The following is a 16354-nucleotide window of genomic DNA, read 5'->3' as shown; positions in this document are numbered from 1 at the left end:
GTTTTTGAATTCAGGAGGAGGGGACTAGACTGGGAAGTTTAAAAGAGTGAGTAAAACCATTTTAAACTGCACTTTCAGAAAGAGGAAGAGGAGAGGAAAATAGTGTTCTCTTACAGTTTGTATTTCTGAATTCAAGGGGAGAGGATATTACTGGCTTAAGGGGAAATTCTATTGGCTGATTGTGTTTTTGAATTCAGGAGGAGGGGACTAGACTGGGAAGTTTAAAAGAGTGAGTAAAACCATTTTAAACTGCACTTTCACAAAGAGGAAGAGGAGAGGAAAATAGTGGACCGCGCGCCGAATCATATAACTATAAACCAAAATCAGCAAAGTTTGGTAGCAATAGGGGTTGTTGATTTTCCTGCTAAGTACTTGTATTTCAATACATTGTTAAGATGACTGGCTTGGTGCAGTGTAACATTTGTTTGGCTGTTGTCTTCCGTAGTACCTTGTGGAACTTGGGGTACTGCCCTCTTTGCATTAGGACATCTAGGTTAGATGGAGAGATCTCTAGATTGCAGTCCTTAGTTTGTAGCTTGCAGGCAGAAGTGGAAAGATTGTCCCAGCCACGTGCTGTAATGCAGCCATGTGTGCAGCCTCCACTTCCACAGCGCCCCCCAAGGAGGAGGGCTGTTTGGACAACTGTTGGTTCAGGAAGATTACGTGCAGTTGAACAAAAACATAACAATTTTGGTCTCTCTGTATCCAACTCCTATAATGTTCTTGCGGATTTAAATAGTAAGGATGTTGTAGATATTAGCAAGGCCCCTCAGGCGGAGAATGAGGGGATGTTCAAAGGAGAAGTTGTTGTAAATGTGGAGCATAGTGTCACCAAACCAAGTCCAGTTAGTAGAAATAAAGAGAGGACACATGTTCTTGTGGGTGACTCGATTGTCAGAGGTGTTGATTTGGGACAGAGGAAGGATGTGGTGAAGGTGATGAGGTGTCTTCCAGGAGCCACTGCCCACAGGGACAGGAGGCGGATTACAAACATTGTCAGGGCTGTGAGTAAAGGTAATAAAGTTGATGTGGTGGTGCATCTTGGCACAAACGATTTGTCCCAGAGAAATATTAATGTAGTAAAAAGAGATTTTCAAAGTCTAAGTGTGGAGCTGGGTAAAATAACCGATTCAGTGACTTTCTCAGAGGTGTTACCGGTTTGTGGCCAGGAGGGTAAAACAAGTTGTATCAGAGAGTTTAATGTGTGGTTAAGGCAGTGGTGTAAAGCTGAAGGTTTTGGTTATGTAAGTCATGATGTCAGTAGGTGGTCTAATAGGGAGTTGTTTAAGAGGGATGGTTTGCATCCATCATACAGAGGAACCCAGGTGCTCGGTGAGGAATTCAGAACTTTTTTGGACAGGCATTTAAACTAGGTAAAGGGGACAGAGATGTACCAGATGTGGAGGATTTCTGTCCCCGACCAATGAGGATACATCAGTTTCTGGAAGCTTATGAAAAGGGAGCTGTAAATAAAATAGATGTAGTTGTTGATGATAAGGGGCAAACTAATAATGAAAATAATGTTCTTCGGGTAATGTACACGAATGCTCGAAGCTTGAGCAACAAGCTCTGTGAGTTAATGGCCATAATATCTAGAGATAATTTGGATCTGGTTGCCATAACTGAGACATGGTTTAAGGATTCTAATGAATGGGAAATATCCATACCAGGATATACACTGTATAGGAAGGATAGAATAGAGAGAAGGGGAGGTGGAGTAGCCATTTATGTTAAAGAAAGTCTAAAAACAATACTAATTCAAAATACATGTAAAGATCTGGAGACCCTCTGGATTTGCATGCAAAATAAAGATGGTTCTGTCATTAGAATTGGGGTGATCTATAGGCCTCCAGGGCAATCTGACTGATTTGTTTAACCAATCCCTGTTAACAGGAGATGTTCCTGAGGATTGGAGAATGGCCAGTGTTGTGCCTATCCACAAGAAGGGCAGTAGAGAAGAAGCTGGTAACTACAGGCCAGTTAGCTTGACATCAATTGTAGTTAAAATGATGGAGACGCTACTCAAAAAGAGGATAAATCAGCATCTAAAAAACAATAACTTATTGGACCCAAATCAGCATGGCTTTACTGAAGGCAAATCGTGTCAGACTAATCTCATTGAGTTCTTTGACTATGTCACAAAGGTGTTGGATCAAGGTGGTGCCGTGGATATTGCCTATCTGGACTTCAGCAAAGCCTTTGATACGGTTCCACATAAAGAGCTGATAGATAAATTAGTGAAGATTGGAATTAATCCCTGGATAGTTCAGTGGATTTCAAACTGGCTGAAGCATAGACATCAGAGAGTTATTGTTAATGGCGAGTATTCTGAGCAGAGACAGGTTACAAGCGGTGTGCCACAAGGGTCTGTTCTGGGTCCTATTCTTTTTAATATGTTTGTGAGTGACATAGGAGAAGGTTTGGTAGGGAAGGTTTGCCTATTTGCTGATGACTCTAAAGTGTGCAATAGGGTTGATATTCCTGGAGGGGTCTGTAATATGGTAAATGATTTAGCGTTACTAGATAAATGGTCAAAGCAATGGAAACTGCAGTTTAATGTTTCCAAATGTAAAATAATGCACTTGGGGAAAAGGAATCCTAAATCTGAGTATTGCATTGGCAGTTCTGTGATAGCAAAAACTTCAGAAGAGAAGGATTTAGGGGTAGTGATTTCTGACAGTCTTAAAATGGGTGAGCAGTGTGGTCGGGCGGTAGGAAAGGCAAGCAGGATGCTTGGCTGCATAGCTAGAGGTATAACAAGCAGGAAGAGGGAGATTGTGATCCCCTTATATAGAGCGCTGGTGAGACCACATTTGGAGTACTGTGTTCAGTTCTGGAGACCTCACCTACAAAAAGATATTGACAAAATTGAACGGGTCCAAAGACGGGCTACAAGAATGGTGGAAGGTCTTAAGTATAAAACGTATCAGGAAAGACTTAATGAACTCAATCTGTATAGTCTGGAAGACAGAAGGAAAAGGGGGGACATGATCGAAACATTTAAATATGTTAAAGGGTTAAATAGGGTTCAGGAGGGAAGTGTTTTTAACAGGAAAGTGAACACAAGAACAAGGGGACACAATCTGAAGTTAGTTGGGGGAAAGATCAAAGGCAACATGAGAAAATATTATTTTACTGAAAGAGTAGTAGATCCTTGGAACAAACTTCCAGCAGACGTGGTTGGTAAATCCACAGTAACCGAATTTAAACATGCCTGGGATAAACATATATCCATTGTAAGATAAAATACAGGAAATAGTAAAAGGGCAGACTAGATGGACCTTGGGGTCTTTTTCTGCCGTCAGTCTTCTATGTTTCTATGAGTGTCCCAGGTCTCCTTCGATGGAGGGTGTTGTGTTTGGGCCTGGGCCAGCCGTTGCTCCCACAGATGGGAGAGATGCGGCACAAAGTGAATGTGAAAGACTGGCTGACAGCCAGGAAGATGTGGCAGACAGCCAGGAGGACGAGTCCACTGGAACACAGGATTCAGCAGACAGCCCAGGGGATTTGGCCTGCAGTCCCTCAGACAGTCTTTCGTCCCTGGGTTCTTCTGCAGATCAATATATTGATCTGCGTAGCCGAAGAGCTATGCAAAGAAGGGATCGCCTTAAGGAGTATTACAAGTCATTATAGGAGTACCTGAGCTGGGTGTGGTTCTTATACTGAGAGCTGGGTGTGGTTCCCTTAATGAGGGCTAAAGGGATAAAAGGGAACAAAGGCCAAGGCAAACTGTGGCTGTTTATCTGTGTTATTTTGTGGTTCCTGCTCTGAAGTTTCTGTTCCGTGCCGTTGGAGTTTTCAACCCAGCTTTTTCAGACAAGTGGGAGATGAAAACTCTGGGACTTGCTGTTTGCTCCAAAGATTCAAAAGGACTCCTGAAATGTCTTTGCTCATTTCAGGTTGTCTTTGTTTGTTTTTTCCTGTGTTTTTGTATGCGGCTGAAGTAAGCCTTGCATTGTTTTCAGACACTGCAAACTGTTTTGAGTAACCCTTTTTTGTTTATTTAATACAAATTTGCTGATTAGCAGAGCACGTGTGTGTTTGATTTCTTTTCCTTGGACTGTTACGCATCGCCTGAGCCAGTCAGGCAGAACAGAGGGTGCCGGATTTTCTTGCTTATGGGCGCAGAGATGCCTAAGATGGGAAATTGTGCAGGGTGGGCAGGCCAGAAAAATTGGGTGGTGGAGGGGGGGGGGACTTTCCTGGGATTCGGGGAAACATAATGCACACATGTGATCCTCAACTTATGACCACAGTTGTGAACTTATGACCACAGTTATGAATTGTACACTTGTTAAGCGAATCCAGCGTCCCCCCTTAATTTTGCTTGTCAGAAGCTACATAGAACGGTCATAAATGGGGATCACAAATGAGCCAAGGTGGCGCAGCAGGTAGAGTGCAGTACTGCAGGCCACTAAAGCTGACTGCTAGATCTGCAGATCAGCGGTTCAAATCTCATCACCGGCTCAAGGTTGACTCAGCCTTCCATCCTTCCGAGGTGGGTAAAATGAGGACCCGGATTGTGGGGGCAATATATGCTTCCTCTGTTAAAAAGTGCCATTGCTAACATGTTGTAAGCCACCCTGAGTCTAAGGAGAAGAGCGGCATAAAAAAATCAAATAAATAAATAAATAAAAATCACACACCCCTGGGATGTTACAGTTGTTGTAAATACATGCCTATTTTCAAGCACCTGGATTTTGATCATATATCTAATTCCTTGCTTAGCAGTGGGAAGTTTTGGCTCGATTGCGGTTATGACCTATAAAGCCCTTCATGGCACTGGACCTCTCTACATGGGGCTACCTTTGAAAAGTGTTCGGAAACTTCAGATCGTGCAGAATGCAGCTGCGAGAGCAGTCATGGGCTTCCCTAAATATGCCCATGTTACACCAACACTCCGCAGTCTGCATTGGTTGCCGATCAGTTTCTGGTCACAATTCAAAGTGTTGGTTATGACCTATAAAACCCTTCATGGCACCGGACCAGATTATCTCCAGGACCGCCTTCTGCCGCACAAATCGCAGCAACCAGTTAGGTCCCACAGAGTGGGCCTTCTCCGGGTCCCGTCAATTAAACAATGTCGTTTGGCGGGGCCCAGGGGAAAAGCCTTCTCTGTGGCGGCCCCGGCCCTCTGGAACCAACTCCCCCCAGAGATTAGAATTGCCCCCACCCTCCTTGCCTTTCGAAAGCTGCTTAAAACCCACCTCTGCCACCAGGCATGGGGGAATTGAGATACACTTTCCCCCTAGGCCTTTACAGTTTTATGCATGGTATGTCTGTATGTATGATTGGTTTTTATATAATGGGTTTTTAACTGTTTTTAGTATTGGATTTTGTTATACAGTATACTGTTTTATTGCTGTTGTTAGCCGCCCCGAGTCTGCGGAGAGGAGCGGCATACAAATCCAATAAATAAATAAATAAATAAGACAAGGATTACCTCCATCTAAAGCCACTTCCATTCTCTCCCCTTCTTTTCAAGGTGATTGTCCAAAATTATAACTCCGTCTTGACGCTCTCCCACTTATACCAATCCTCAGACGCCCTTCTGGTACACGAGAACGACGTCATCCATAAGATCTGCCTGCAGCTGATGAATATCAAACAGGTTTCTTTCCAGGATGTCAATCGAGCAATTGCCCATCAATTGGGCAGCGTCTTCCAGCCAGCCTACTCCTCTGAAGGGGCTGCTCACTACAGCAGGTCACCTCTAGGTATTTAGTTGCTCTTTCTGAAAACTCTCTAGCCCAGCCTTTCTGAACCATGGCAACTGGGAGAGGTGTGGACTTCAACTCCCAGAATTCCCCAGTCAGCACAGCTCACAGCACAGCTGGCTGGGGAATTCTGGGAGTTGAAGTCCACACCTCATCGAGTTGTCAGGGTTGAGAAAAACTGGTTTTGGCCTATTTTTTTTGGCCTACTAGTTTTCCCCCATCATTTCTATCACCCATTTTCTCCCATTTATGACTGTAATTTGTTGTTTGTATCCTTAAGATTTTTATTAGTATTGATTGTTTCCTCATTGCTTATTTGACCGCTGTGACAATCATTAAGTGTTTTTTACCTCATGATTATTGACAAATTGAAACATAGAAGACTGACGGCAGAAAAAGACCTCATGGTCCATCTGCCCTTATACTATTTTCTGTATTTTATCTTAGGATGGATATATGTTTATCCCAGGCATGTTTAAATTCAGTTACCAACCATGTCTGCTGGAAGTTTGTTCCAAGGATCTACTACTCTTTCAGTAAAATAATATTTTCTCATGTTGCTTGAGAAAATATTATTTTACTGAAAGAGTAGTGTCCCTATTATTTTATGTACACTGAGAGCATAGGCACCAAAGACAAATTCCTTGTGTGTGTCCATTGTCCAATCACACTTGGCCAATAAAGAATTTTATTCTGTTCTATTTTTTCCCTCAAAGTCATCCCAATGGCGCGCAAACCCAAAATAAAGCAGAAGACAAAAAAACAAGCTTGACTCATATTTATAAGGGTTGCAGTGTTCCAGGAGGGTGTCAAGGGATCCCCTTTTGCGACCATCCTACAAGCAAAGTCAACCTGATTTGCTTAACAGTCGCGTTACTAACTTAACACCTGCAATGTTTCCCTTAAGCGTGTGGCAAGAAAAGCCATAAAAGGTGTTCTGTCGGGCTCTCTGGTAGAATCCTCCCCAAAATTCACAGGTACAAATTTCAGACACACACACGTTTGAAAATTCAAAACAATGTTCTTTATAATGAAAATTCCCTTAACCTAAGCCCTCTTTTGGTATAGCAAAGAGCACTGGTCTCCAAACAAACTGGTAATTTGTACAAGTCCCTTATCAGTTCTGTGATACTTAGCTTGCAGCTGTGAGGCAATTCACAGTCCTTCTTCTTTCACAAAGTGACACACACTTTGCTCTGGTTTAGTTTCAAAGCGGGGGAAAAGCAACACACCAAGGTCGAAGTCAGCAAAGCAGTCACGAAACACAACGATCAGATAATCCTCCACAATGGCCAAACCCACATGCTGCTCTTTATAGCAGCCTCACTAATGACCACAGCCCCACCCAACCACAGGTGGCCTCATTTTCTTTGATAATAATCTCTCAGTTGTTGCTGCCTATGCATCACTCTCCGCATGCGTGGCTGTATCATTAACTCTTGTTCTGAATCCAAGGAGGAGCTAGATAATTGATCTCCTTCTGAGCTGTCTGCCCCACTCTCCTTCTCCCTGTCACTCATGTCTTCTTGGTCAGAGGAGCCTTCATCATCAGATTCCACCGGGGGCAAAACAGGCCTGCAGCACGTGGATGTCTCCCCCACATCCACAGTCCTTGGGGCAGGAGCAGGGCCAGAGCTAACCAGAACAAAAGGGGTCAGAATTTCATTTAGCCAGTCTCATTTTGCACCTGGAATTTTGGGCTCCATTGCAGGAATCAGATACACACACCGGGTTTAAATAATAAAGGATTTTAGTATGTACAAGAACTATTTACAATTAAAGTATTTTCAAAATGAAAATAAAGTATTTTAACGGCTTTGCCATAATGATTATAGAGTCTTATCAGCTGGCTAGAGTCCCAGAAAGAGATGAGCACGACAATAATTACTCAGCTGGAATAATATTCAGAAGGAGAGATGTTCAGAAGTTAGCAGGAAGCCCGGAGCTCCTCAGAAAGCCAAGAATATGTCTATTTAAATCACAAGCCAAAAAAACCCCCCAGAACTAGAAATGAGATGCTAGAATGAAGCACGTTGTTCTCTGCGCAGAAGCAGCATGTTAAATACTCTGAGGGCGTGGCCCATTGGTCAGCAGTGCTACTCATGAGTAAACCTGTTCCTGAGTAACCACTCATGTCTCCTAGAGGCCCTGCGAACCCTAGCATCAAGAGGCTCCTCCTCTTCTGAGTCACTTATCTCAGGAGGTGCAGAAGGCCCTGGTTGTTCTTCAGTCTCTGACACCACGTCCTCTTCGCTGTCAGTCTCAGGTGCCAGGAATACTGTACCACATCTCCACTGTCTCTGCATCTTCTGGGTCCCTGACTAATTGCGCAAGACGCGAGTGGACCACAACAGTATCTGTGTAACTTTCTTATTTAAGGCCCATCGCGGTTCAATTCTTCATAGAATCGAAGTGTTCAAACCACACTGTTCCTATTCATTCCTTCTTTTTTTTTCAGGGGATCTGATGGAAGCTTTAGTTCCCCATCCGGAGTTTAAGATGCTTGGACTACGGAATATCCCTCAAATGTCCGAGAATTCCTTGGCCTACACCACCTTTGCTTGGCCTGGACTCCTGAAACACCTCCGTCAGATGCTGATTGCCAACGCCAAAATGGAGGAAGGTGAGATCAAGAGCTGCCTTGACTTGACTCTTCTGACCCAGCACCCCAAACACAACAAACCCTCTGAAGTTAATTCAGTCCTCCTTCCACTTCCGCCCAGGTGGGTGGGCACAGGATGTCCTTGAACCACTCGAAAGAAAGCTTTGTGGCTGCATGTATTCACTCATGAAAATCACCCCTCTCTATCAACATCAGGCCTTCTTTAGATAGTGTAACAAGCCGTTAATTTCTCACCAACTTCTGCACCGGCTTGACATATTCCTTTATTTATTTATTTATTGGATTTGTATGCCACCCCTCTCCGTGGACTCAGGGCAGCTAACAACAGTGACAAAAACCAGAATGTAAAAATCCAATACTACAACAGCTAAAAACCCTTGTTATAAAACCAATCATACATACAAACATACCATGCATAAATTGTAGAAGCCTAGGGGGAAAGATTATCTTAATTCCCCCAAGCCTGACTGCAGAGGTGGGTTTTGAGGAGCTTACGAAAGGCAAGGAGGGTGGGGGCTATTCTAATCTCTGGGGGGGGAGTTGGTTCCAGAGGGTCGGGGCCGCCACAGAGAAGGCTCTTCCCCTGGGCCCCGCCAACCAACATTGTTTAGTTGACGGGACCCGGAGAAGGCCCACTCTGTGGGACCTAACTGGTTGCTGGGATTCGTGCGGCAGAAGGCGGTCCCAGATATAATCTGGCCCGGTGACATGAAGGGCTTAGGAGCCCTAGCAGCCCTGGCAAAAGTTTCTTTCTCAATGCCGGATAGCAAGTCTGGCCGGCCGGAAGACAAATAGTTGTCTACCACACCTATTCACTCCCCACCCAGCCCCGCCTTTTATCCCCAGAGTTAGGGTGGGGCTTCACTAGCAGCGGTGGCTCTTCCGTCCCAAGGACCGGCCCATAGATTTCCACTGCTCTCCTCTCTGCACATCCACATGGCAGGCACAGGACCCAGCTGTTCCTCCTCTTCCTCATCACCCATCTCCAGACCTGGGGACTGTTGACTCTCCACCTGAGGGCTGATGGATGACCCAGGCTCCATCTCTCTCTGTCTCTCTCTGCCTATTCCATTCCCTCTTCCCCCTCGGAGCTCCCAGGTTGCTCTGATGCTGAGCCTGGTTCCCAAGCGGCCTCCTCTGATTCGTCTGCTGGAGGGGCCAACGGCCAACAGACCACAACACTTATCTTCCTGTTTACGTTACCTTCGCAGGTATTGACTGGCAGGTGCGGCCTCCAGCCAGCAGAGCTCCTGGGCCTGAGAAACCCTCTTCAAACCGGACAATTAATTTCAATACTTCGATCGCCAATTTGGTCACTCTGCGAGGGAAGGACGTACAGGGTGCAGATCTGGGTAAGCGCATGAGGTTGCACGAAGCAGCGACAACAGGGGGGGGGGGGGCTTCCCCTCTGTGGCTGCCAACTGTTCTGTCGAGCTCTCTGGCAGAATCCTCCCAAAAATTCAGATACAAATTTCAGACACACACACGTTTGAAAATTCAAAACAATGTTCTTTATAACGAAAATTCACTTAAACCAAGCCCTATTTTGGTATAGCAAAGAGCACTTGTCTCCAAACAAACTGGTAATTGGTACAAGTCCCTTACCAGCAGCCTCACTAATGACCACAGCCCCACCCAACCACAGGTGGCCTCATTTTCTTTGATAATAATCTCTCAGTTGTTGTTGCTGCCTATGCATCGCTCTCCGCATGCGTGGCTGTATCATTAACTCTTGTTCCGAATCTAAGGAGGAGCTAGATAATTGATCTCCTTCTGAGCTGTCTGCCACACTCTCCTCCTCCCTGTCACTCATGTCTTCTTGGTCAGAGGAGCCTTCATCAGCAGATTCCACTGGGAGCAAAACAGGCCCGCAGCATGTGGATGTCTCCCCCACATCCACAGTCCTTGGGGCAGGAGCTGAGCCAGAGCTAACCACGACACCAACCAACCAACCATTCCTCCTGGCTCACCTCTACTACTTGGTTCCTTCTAGAAATAACGAAGGGTGACCCAAATTGGTGCTTATATGTAGTCCCTGACTACGATTGGGAGCAGGATTTTGATTGCTAAGCAAGGCGTTGTGACAATTTTGCAACCTCTTTTTTTTTTTTTTTGGCCACGGTCGTTCGGCGTTGCAGTCATTAAGTGAATCACTTGGTTGTTAAATGGTTCCAGCCCTTTGTCTCTGCTTCTTAGAAGTGTTCTGCTACCATTCTGTACGAATGGGCATGATTGTTTTTAATATAACTAGGGATTTTAAATAGTTTGTGTTGTGATTCAGTCTGAGGCTCCTCAGGGAACGGCTGGAACTCTGCCGGCTCCATGCTCAGAGGGGGAGGATGAGGAACAGGAGGAGGAGGAGGAGGACCAGGCAGAGGAATGTCAGGACGAGGAGGAGGGGGAACAGCCTGAGATCCCCGGGGGGGAGCTCTCCCCAGCGAGTAGCCTGGAGTCATTAGATGAGAACACACAAGCCATCATAGATATGAGGCAGAGAAGGGCATCACAAAGAAGGGGACAATTAGCCAGGTATTTCCATCCCTAATAGGCAACAGCTGGGTTTGGGTGTGGTTCTCGTCAGAAAGGTTGAAAAGGCAGGCCCGCCCTTCCTGTATTGTGGAGAGTTATCTTTTGGGAGTCCTGTGACCTTGCTTCGATCCTTGGCGTCTCTGATTCTGGCTTGTGGCCTCGAAGCCTGAAAACTTGGGAGAGGCGTGGGTTTTATTATCTACAGTGGTGTGTGTGCCAGCAAGAAGCCTGTTGTATTGTCTAGCCGTCGTGACTGTTCTGTGAAGCTTCATAGCATTCCAGTTTGTAAGAACAGTTTTTGTTATCTGTGTTTGTTTTCAAAGATATAAAATGACTTTGCTTTTTACCAGCGTGTCTGGCTACTCTTTTTAGTTGGTGTTGGCGTCTGGGGGAACCCAGACAGATCAGTTTGTGTAATTTTAATTTAATTGGATTTAATTTATTGTAACCTACTGTTTTTATATGTTGTAAGGCGCCCCGATTCCTCGGAGAGGGGCAGCATAGAAATCCAATGGATGGATGGATGGATGGATGGATGGATGGATGGATGGATGGATGGATGGATGGATGAATAAATATCTGCCAAACAAAACTCCACATTGGGGACAGGAAATGTCTCCCCCTGGCCTTTATATTTTATGTATGGTATGTTTGTGTGTATGTCTTGTTTTTAAATAAGGGGTTTTTAGATATTTTTAAATATTAGATCTGTTATTAGATTTGTTATTGTACATTGTTTTTATTATTGCTGTGAGCCGCCCCAAGTCTACGGAGATGGGCGGCACACAAATCTAATTAATAATAATAATAATAATAATAATAATAATAATAATAATAATAATAATAATAATAGGCATCCGGCCAGTAAAACACTCTGCCAGCTCCATTGAGTTGCCCAGACTCCACCCCGATGCAAGGGATTATGGAGTCGTTGGAAGGAAAAGAAGAAGGGAGGACTTTTTGTCATCCTCCTAATGTGTCACTTTTTTGTCCCTCGCAGGGGGTTTCCAGGATCCAGCCTTGTACACTTCCTGGCTCGATCCTCCACAGGCGCTGAGCATCTGGCGCACACCCAGAGCCTTCAATAAGTATGAGAAGTCGGCTACTCTGGTCAGCAATAGCCAGTTTCTGCTCCATCCACTCAACAGCCTCGTGGGAAAGGCGTGGAGAATGTTCGCTTCCAAGTAAGTTCCCAATAAATTGAATTCCCTGTCCGAATATATAGAGTTACACAGCAGCTGGATAGGACACGACTAGATACCAGAATTTACAGTGTAGCAATTCAGGAACCAGTTCAGATAAATAACGAAGACATATTAGTAGAAAACAATAGCAAAGAGTTTTGTTCTTCAGTGCAGGACTGAAAGGTTCCTTTCTTTCTTTCTTTCTTTCCTTCCTTCCTTCCTTTCTTTCTTTCTTTCTTTATCTTTCTTTCTTTCTTGGATTTGTATGCTGCCCCTCCCCGGAGATTCGGAGCGGCTAACAGCAATAATAAAACAGTGTACAATAGTAACCTAATACTAAAAATGATTAAAAACCCATTAATATGAAAACCAAACATACATACAGACATACCATGCATAGAATTGTAAAGGCCTAGGGGGAAAGAGGATTTCAACTCCCCCATGCCTGACGGCAGAGGTGGGTTTTAAGTAGCTTAAGAAAGGCAAGGAGGGTGGGGGCAATTCTGATCTCTGGGGGGAGCTAGTTCCAGAGGGCCGGGGCCGCCACAGAGAAGGCTCTTCCCCTGGGTCCCGCCAAGCGACATTGTTTAGTTGACGGGACCCAGAGAAGACCCACTCTGTGGGACCTAACTGGTCGCTGGGATTCGTGCAGCAGAAGGCGGTCCCTGAGATAATCTGGTCCAGTGCCATGAAGGACTTTATAGGTCATAACCAACACTTTGAATTGTGATCGGAAACTGATCGGCAACCAATGCAGACTGCGGAGTGTTGGTGTAACATGGGCATATTTGGGAAAGCCCATGATTGCTCTCGCAGCTTCATTCTGCACGATTTGAAGTTTCCGAACATTTTTCAAAGGTAGCCCCATGTAGAGAGCGTTACAGTAGGAACCTTTAGGAACCTTTAGGATTGTTTCAATCTGTAGCACTAATCCAAACCAACATTGTAGAGGCAGTCTTTGACTTACGACGATGATTGAGCCCCAGATTTATGTTGCTATAAGTGAGACACTTGGTTACGTGAGTTTTGCCCCATGTTGTTGTGAGTGCTCCTTGTCCACCTCAGGTCATGTCAGGATGAGCCAAGCCCCTCTGGGTACCTGGGGCCAGGGGGTTGCCAGAGGAATCAGAGAGCAAGAGTGAGGGAGAAAGTGACTTGAGTGAGCTTGAGGAACCACTAGAGGGGGTTGAGGTGACATTGGGAGAGTGGTCCCAGTCAGAGAGGGAGGAAGACATGAGAGTGGAAAGCCATTGCATAAATCCTCGCTGTAGAAGAATGCTTAGAAGGCGAGAAGAGTTACAGAGTAAAAGGTATTAATTTACAGCCTTTGAGTTGTGATGTCACTTCCAGACATTATAAAGGAATAGGGATTGTGGGAAATGGGGCACGGAGACTCAATGCTGTTCTTTGGAAGAGACATGAAACGGAGGGTGCCCTGGAACAAAGCTTTAAAACCATGATTTCTGCTTCAAAAATATCATCCTTGTTGGACGCTGTGCTAGGGAAGACTTTGGTGAGCAGACGTATGCTTACGTAAATTGAATTGGGCCTCATCTCAGGAATGCAGATAAAGACGGAGTTTCTGGCGCTCTTCCCAAACATAGATTACAGCTAGCTACAGAGATAAATAACTGCTTCGCTGTTGTTTTAAACCTGTGTTTCACTCATGTGTACTTGTTTTCGAATATAGTGTGGGTAAAATCCATAAAATTCATAAAATAAGTGAATTCTGAGATTGGAATCTGATCCAGAGGGCCGTGTTCAGAACACATGTTACAACTTCTCTTGCCAGGGTTGTTCACTTGAATCATTGATTGAATGATTGAATGAATGAATGAATGAATGAATGAATGGAATTACATGCCACTGCTCTCTGTGAACTCGGGGCGGCTCACAACATTTCAATAAAAAACACAGTATATAAAACACATCTAAAACCAAAAGATATACCAGAATAAGATCTTTGCTAAAACTCAATGTATACAGTATATGTAAATATAATTTATTTATTCGATTTTTATGCCGCCCTTCTCCTTAGACTCAGCAACATGTTAGCAATAGCACTTTTGAACAGAGCCAGCCTATTGCCCCCCACAATCCGGGTCCTCATTTTACCCACCTCGGAAGGATGGGAGGCTGAGTTAACCTTGAGCCGGTGATGAGATTTGAACCGCTGACCTACAGATCTACAGTCAGCTTCAGTGGCCTGCAGTTCAGCACTCTACTTGCTGCGCCACCCCGGCTCTTGTCATAATTTATCTAATAGTAAATAAGCACCATTAGATTTGTACTATAGGCACGTCACAAACATGTCCAACTTTTATTTTAATGCTTTCTCTTTCTTTTCTCTGTGAGTTTGATTGTTTGTGTTTTATGTGTTTAAATAAAGTTTATTTTTATATTTGAAAATCCAATTAACATAAATAATTAATTTAAAATATTTTTAAAAGCTAAAACATTTTAAAAATCGAACATTCGAATACACACTATTGCAGTTCTTAAGTTAATAAATTCTTAAGTCAATGTCGTCTGGCGGGACCCAGAGGAAGAGCCTTCTCTGTGGTGGCTCCGACCCTCTGGAACCAGCTCCCCCCCAGAGATCAGGATTGCCCCCACCCTCCTTGCCTTTCGTAAACTCCTTAAAACCCACCTCTGCCATCAGGCATGGGGGAATTGAAACATCTCTCCCTTGCCCATGTAGTTTTTGTGTATGATTCGATAGTGTGTTGTTTTTTATATATTGGGGTTTCTTTTTTGGACTTTTTAATCTAAAACTGTAATCTAGATTTTTAAATATTAGATTTGTTACTATGTACTGTTCTTCACCATTGTTGTGAGCCGCCCCGAGTCTGCGGAGAGGGGCGGTATATAAATCCAATAAATCTAATCTAATCTAATAACCTAATATGTGCTATAGGCTCGCCATCACGGCCCTATACCATTCTATTGCATTCCTATTCCTATTCCTTGTCTATTCTATTCTATTTTATTCTATTCTATTCTGCATTCTATTCTATTCTACATTCTATTCTATTCTGCATTCTATTCTATTCTATTCTATTCTGCATTTCTATTCTATTTTTAATAGGAAAGTGAACACAAGAACAAGGGGGCACAATCTGAGGTTAGTTGGGGGGAAAGATTAGAAGTAATGTGAGAAAATATTTGACTGAAAGAGTAGTAGATGCTTGGAACAAACTTCCAGCAGACGTGGTTGGTAAATCCACAGTCACTGAATTGAAACATGCCTGGGATAAACATAGATCCATCCTAAGATAAAATACAGGAAATAGTATAAAGGGCAGACTAGATGGACCAGGAGGTCTTTTTCTGCCGTCAATCTTCCATGTTTCTATGTTTCTAATAAGATGATGATGATGATAGGCGCTCTTGCTCACCGAAACCTCTTGTTCCACGCAGGGCTTACATTCACCAGTATTCAAAATTTGGGATTGAAGAAGACGACTTTCTGGGCTGCTTCACCACCTTGGAACAAGTGATTGCCAGCTACAGGAGCCTCTGATTTCTCAAAGCACATAAGGACTCTGTGCCTTTTCCAAGAGGACCGAGCGTGATGGGGACGGTCTCCCACGCACCCGTCTCAATGAAGGACATGTATTCTGCAGTGCCTTAACAAATGCTAGAGCTTCCTTACCTCTGGAGGCCTCTCTTAGGGGCTGCACATTTTCGACGGAGGAAGTATTTTTAATGACAAAGGGCCTTCAGTTTTGGATCACATCAGGCACCCTTGAAGACAATTGGAGAGAGGTCTTTTTTCATTCACCAGCATCCATATTTTCTGGTTTTGTACTGAATAAAGCCATTAATTTATGACACCTGCCTGTGTGAATACTCATTTTTCTTCCTACAGCGGCAGCATAGATTTTATTTTATTTATTTATTCTTTGTCCAATACACAATACATATGGAAGAGAATAGACATTGAGTAATATGTGAGTGAGCAGTGTGGTCGGGCGGTAGGAAAAGCAAGTAGGATGCTTGGCTGCATAGCTAGAGGTATAACAAGCAGGAAGAGGGAGATTGTGATCCCCTTATATAGAGCGCTGGTGAAATCACATTTGGAATACTGTGTTCAGTTCTGGAGACCTCACCTACAAAAAGATATTGACAAAATTGAACGGGTCCAAAGACGGGCTACAAGAATGGTGGAAGGTCTTAAGCATAAAACGTATCAGGAAAGACTTAATGAACTCAATCAGGAGGACAGAAGGAAAAGGGGGGACATGATCAAAACATTTAAATATGTTAAATGGTTAAATAAGGTTCAGGAGGGAAGTGTT

The 16354-nt window shown here is 44.1% G+C and overlaps 1 protein-coding gene across 3 annotated transcripts in view; it reads left to right on the top strand.

The window, feature by feature from the left end:
• Positions 1 to 15889, top strand: part of TUBD1 (tubulin delta 1) — a 34663-nt gene extending 18774 nt beyond the window's left edge. For all 3 annotated transcript variants that reach the window (XM_070735373.1, XM_070735372.1, XM_070735371.1), the window contains exons 5-9: positions 5486 to 5717; positions 8176 to 8340; positions 9552 to 9692; positions 11870 to 12053; positions 15474 to 15889. In XM_070735373.1, coding sequence (XP_070591474.1) covers positions 5486 to 5717; positions 8176 to 8340; positions 9552 to 9692; positions 11870 to 12053; positions 15474 to 15576 — 825 coding nt within the window. In that variant the 3' untranslated portion in view covers positions 15577 to 15889. The remainder of the gene's footprint in view (positions 1 to 5485; positions 5718 to 8175; positions 8341 to 9551; positions 9693 to 11869; positions 12054 to 15473) is intronic.
• Positions 15890 to 16354: the final 465 nt, after the last annotated feature.

The sequence above is a fragment of the Erythrolamprus reginae genome, chromosome 1, assembly GCF_031021105.1.
Source record: "Erythrolamprus reginae isolate rEryReg1 chromosome 1, rEryReg1.hap1, whole genome shotgun sequence".
Lineage (NCBI taxonomy): Eukaryota > Metazoa > Chordata > Lepidosauria > Squamata > Dipsadidae > Erythrolamprus > Erythrolamprus reginae.
The sequence above is the reverse complement of the archived record's forward strand: the minus strand, read 5'-3'. Positions and strand labels throughout refer to the sequence as shown.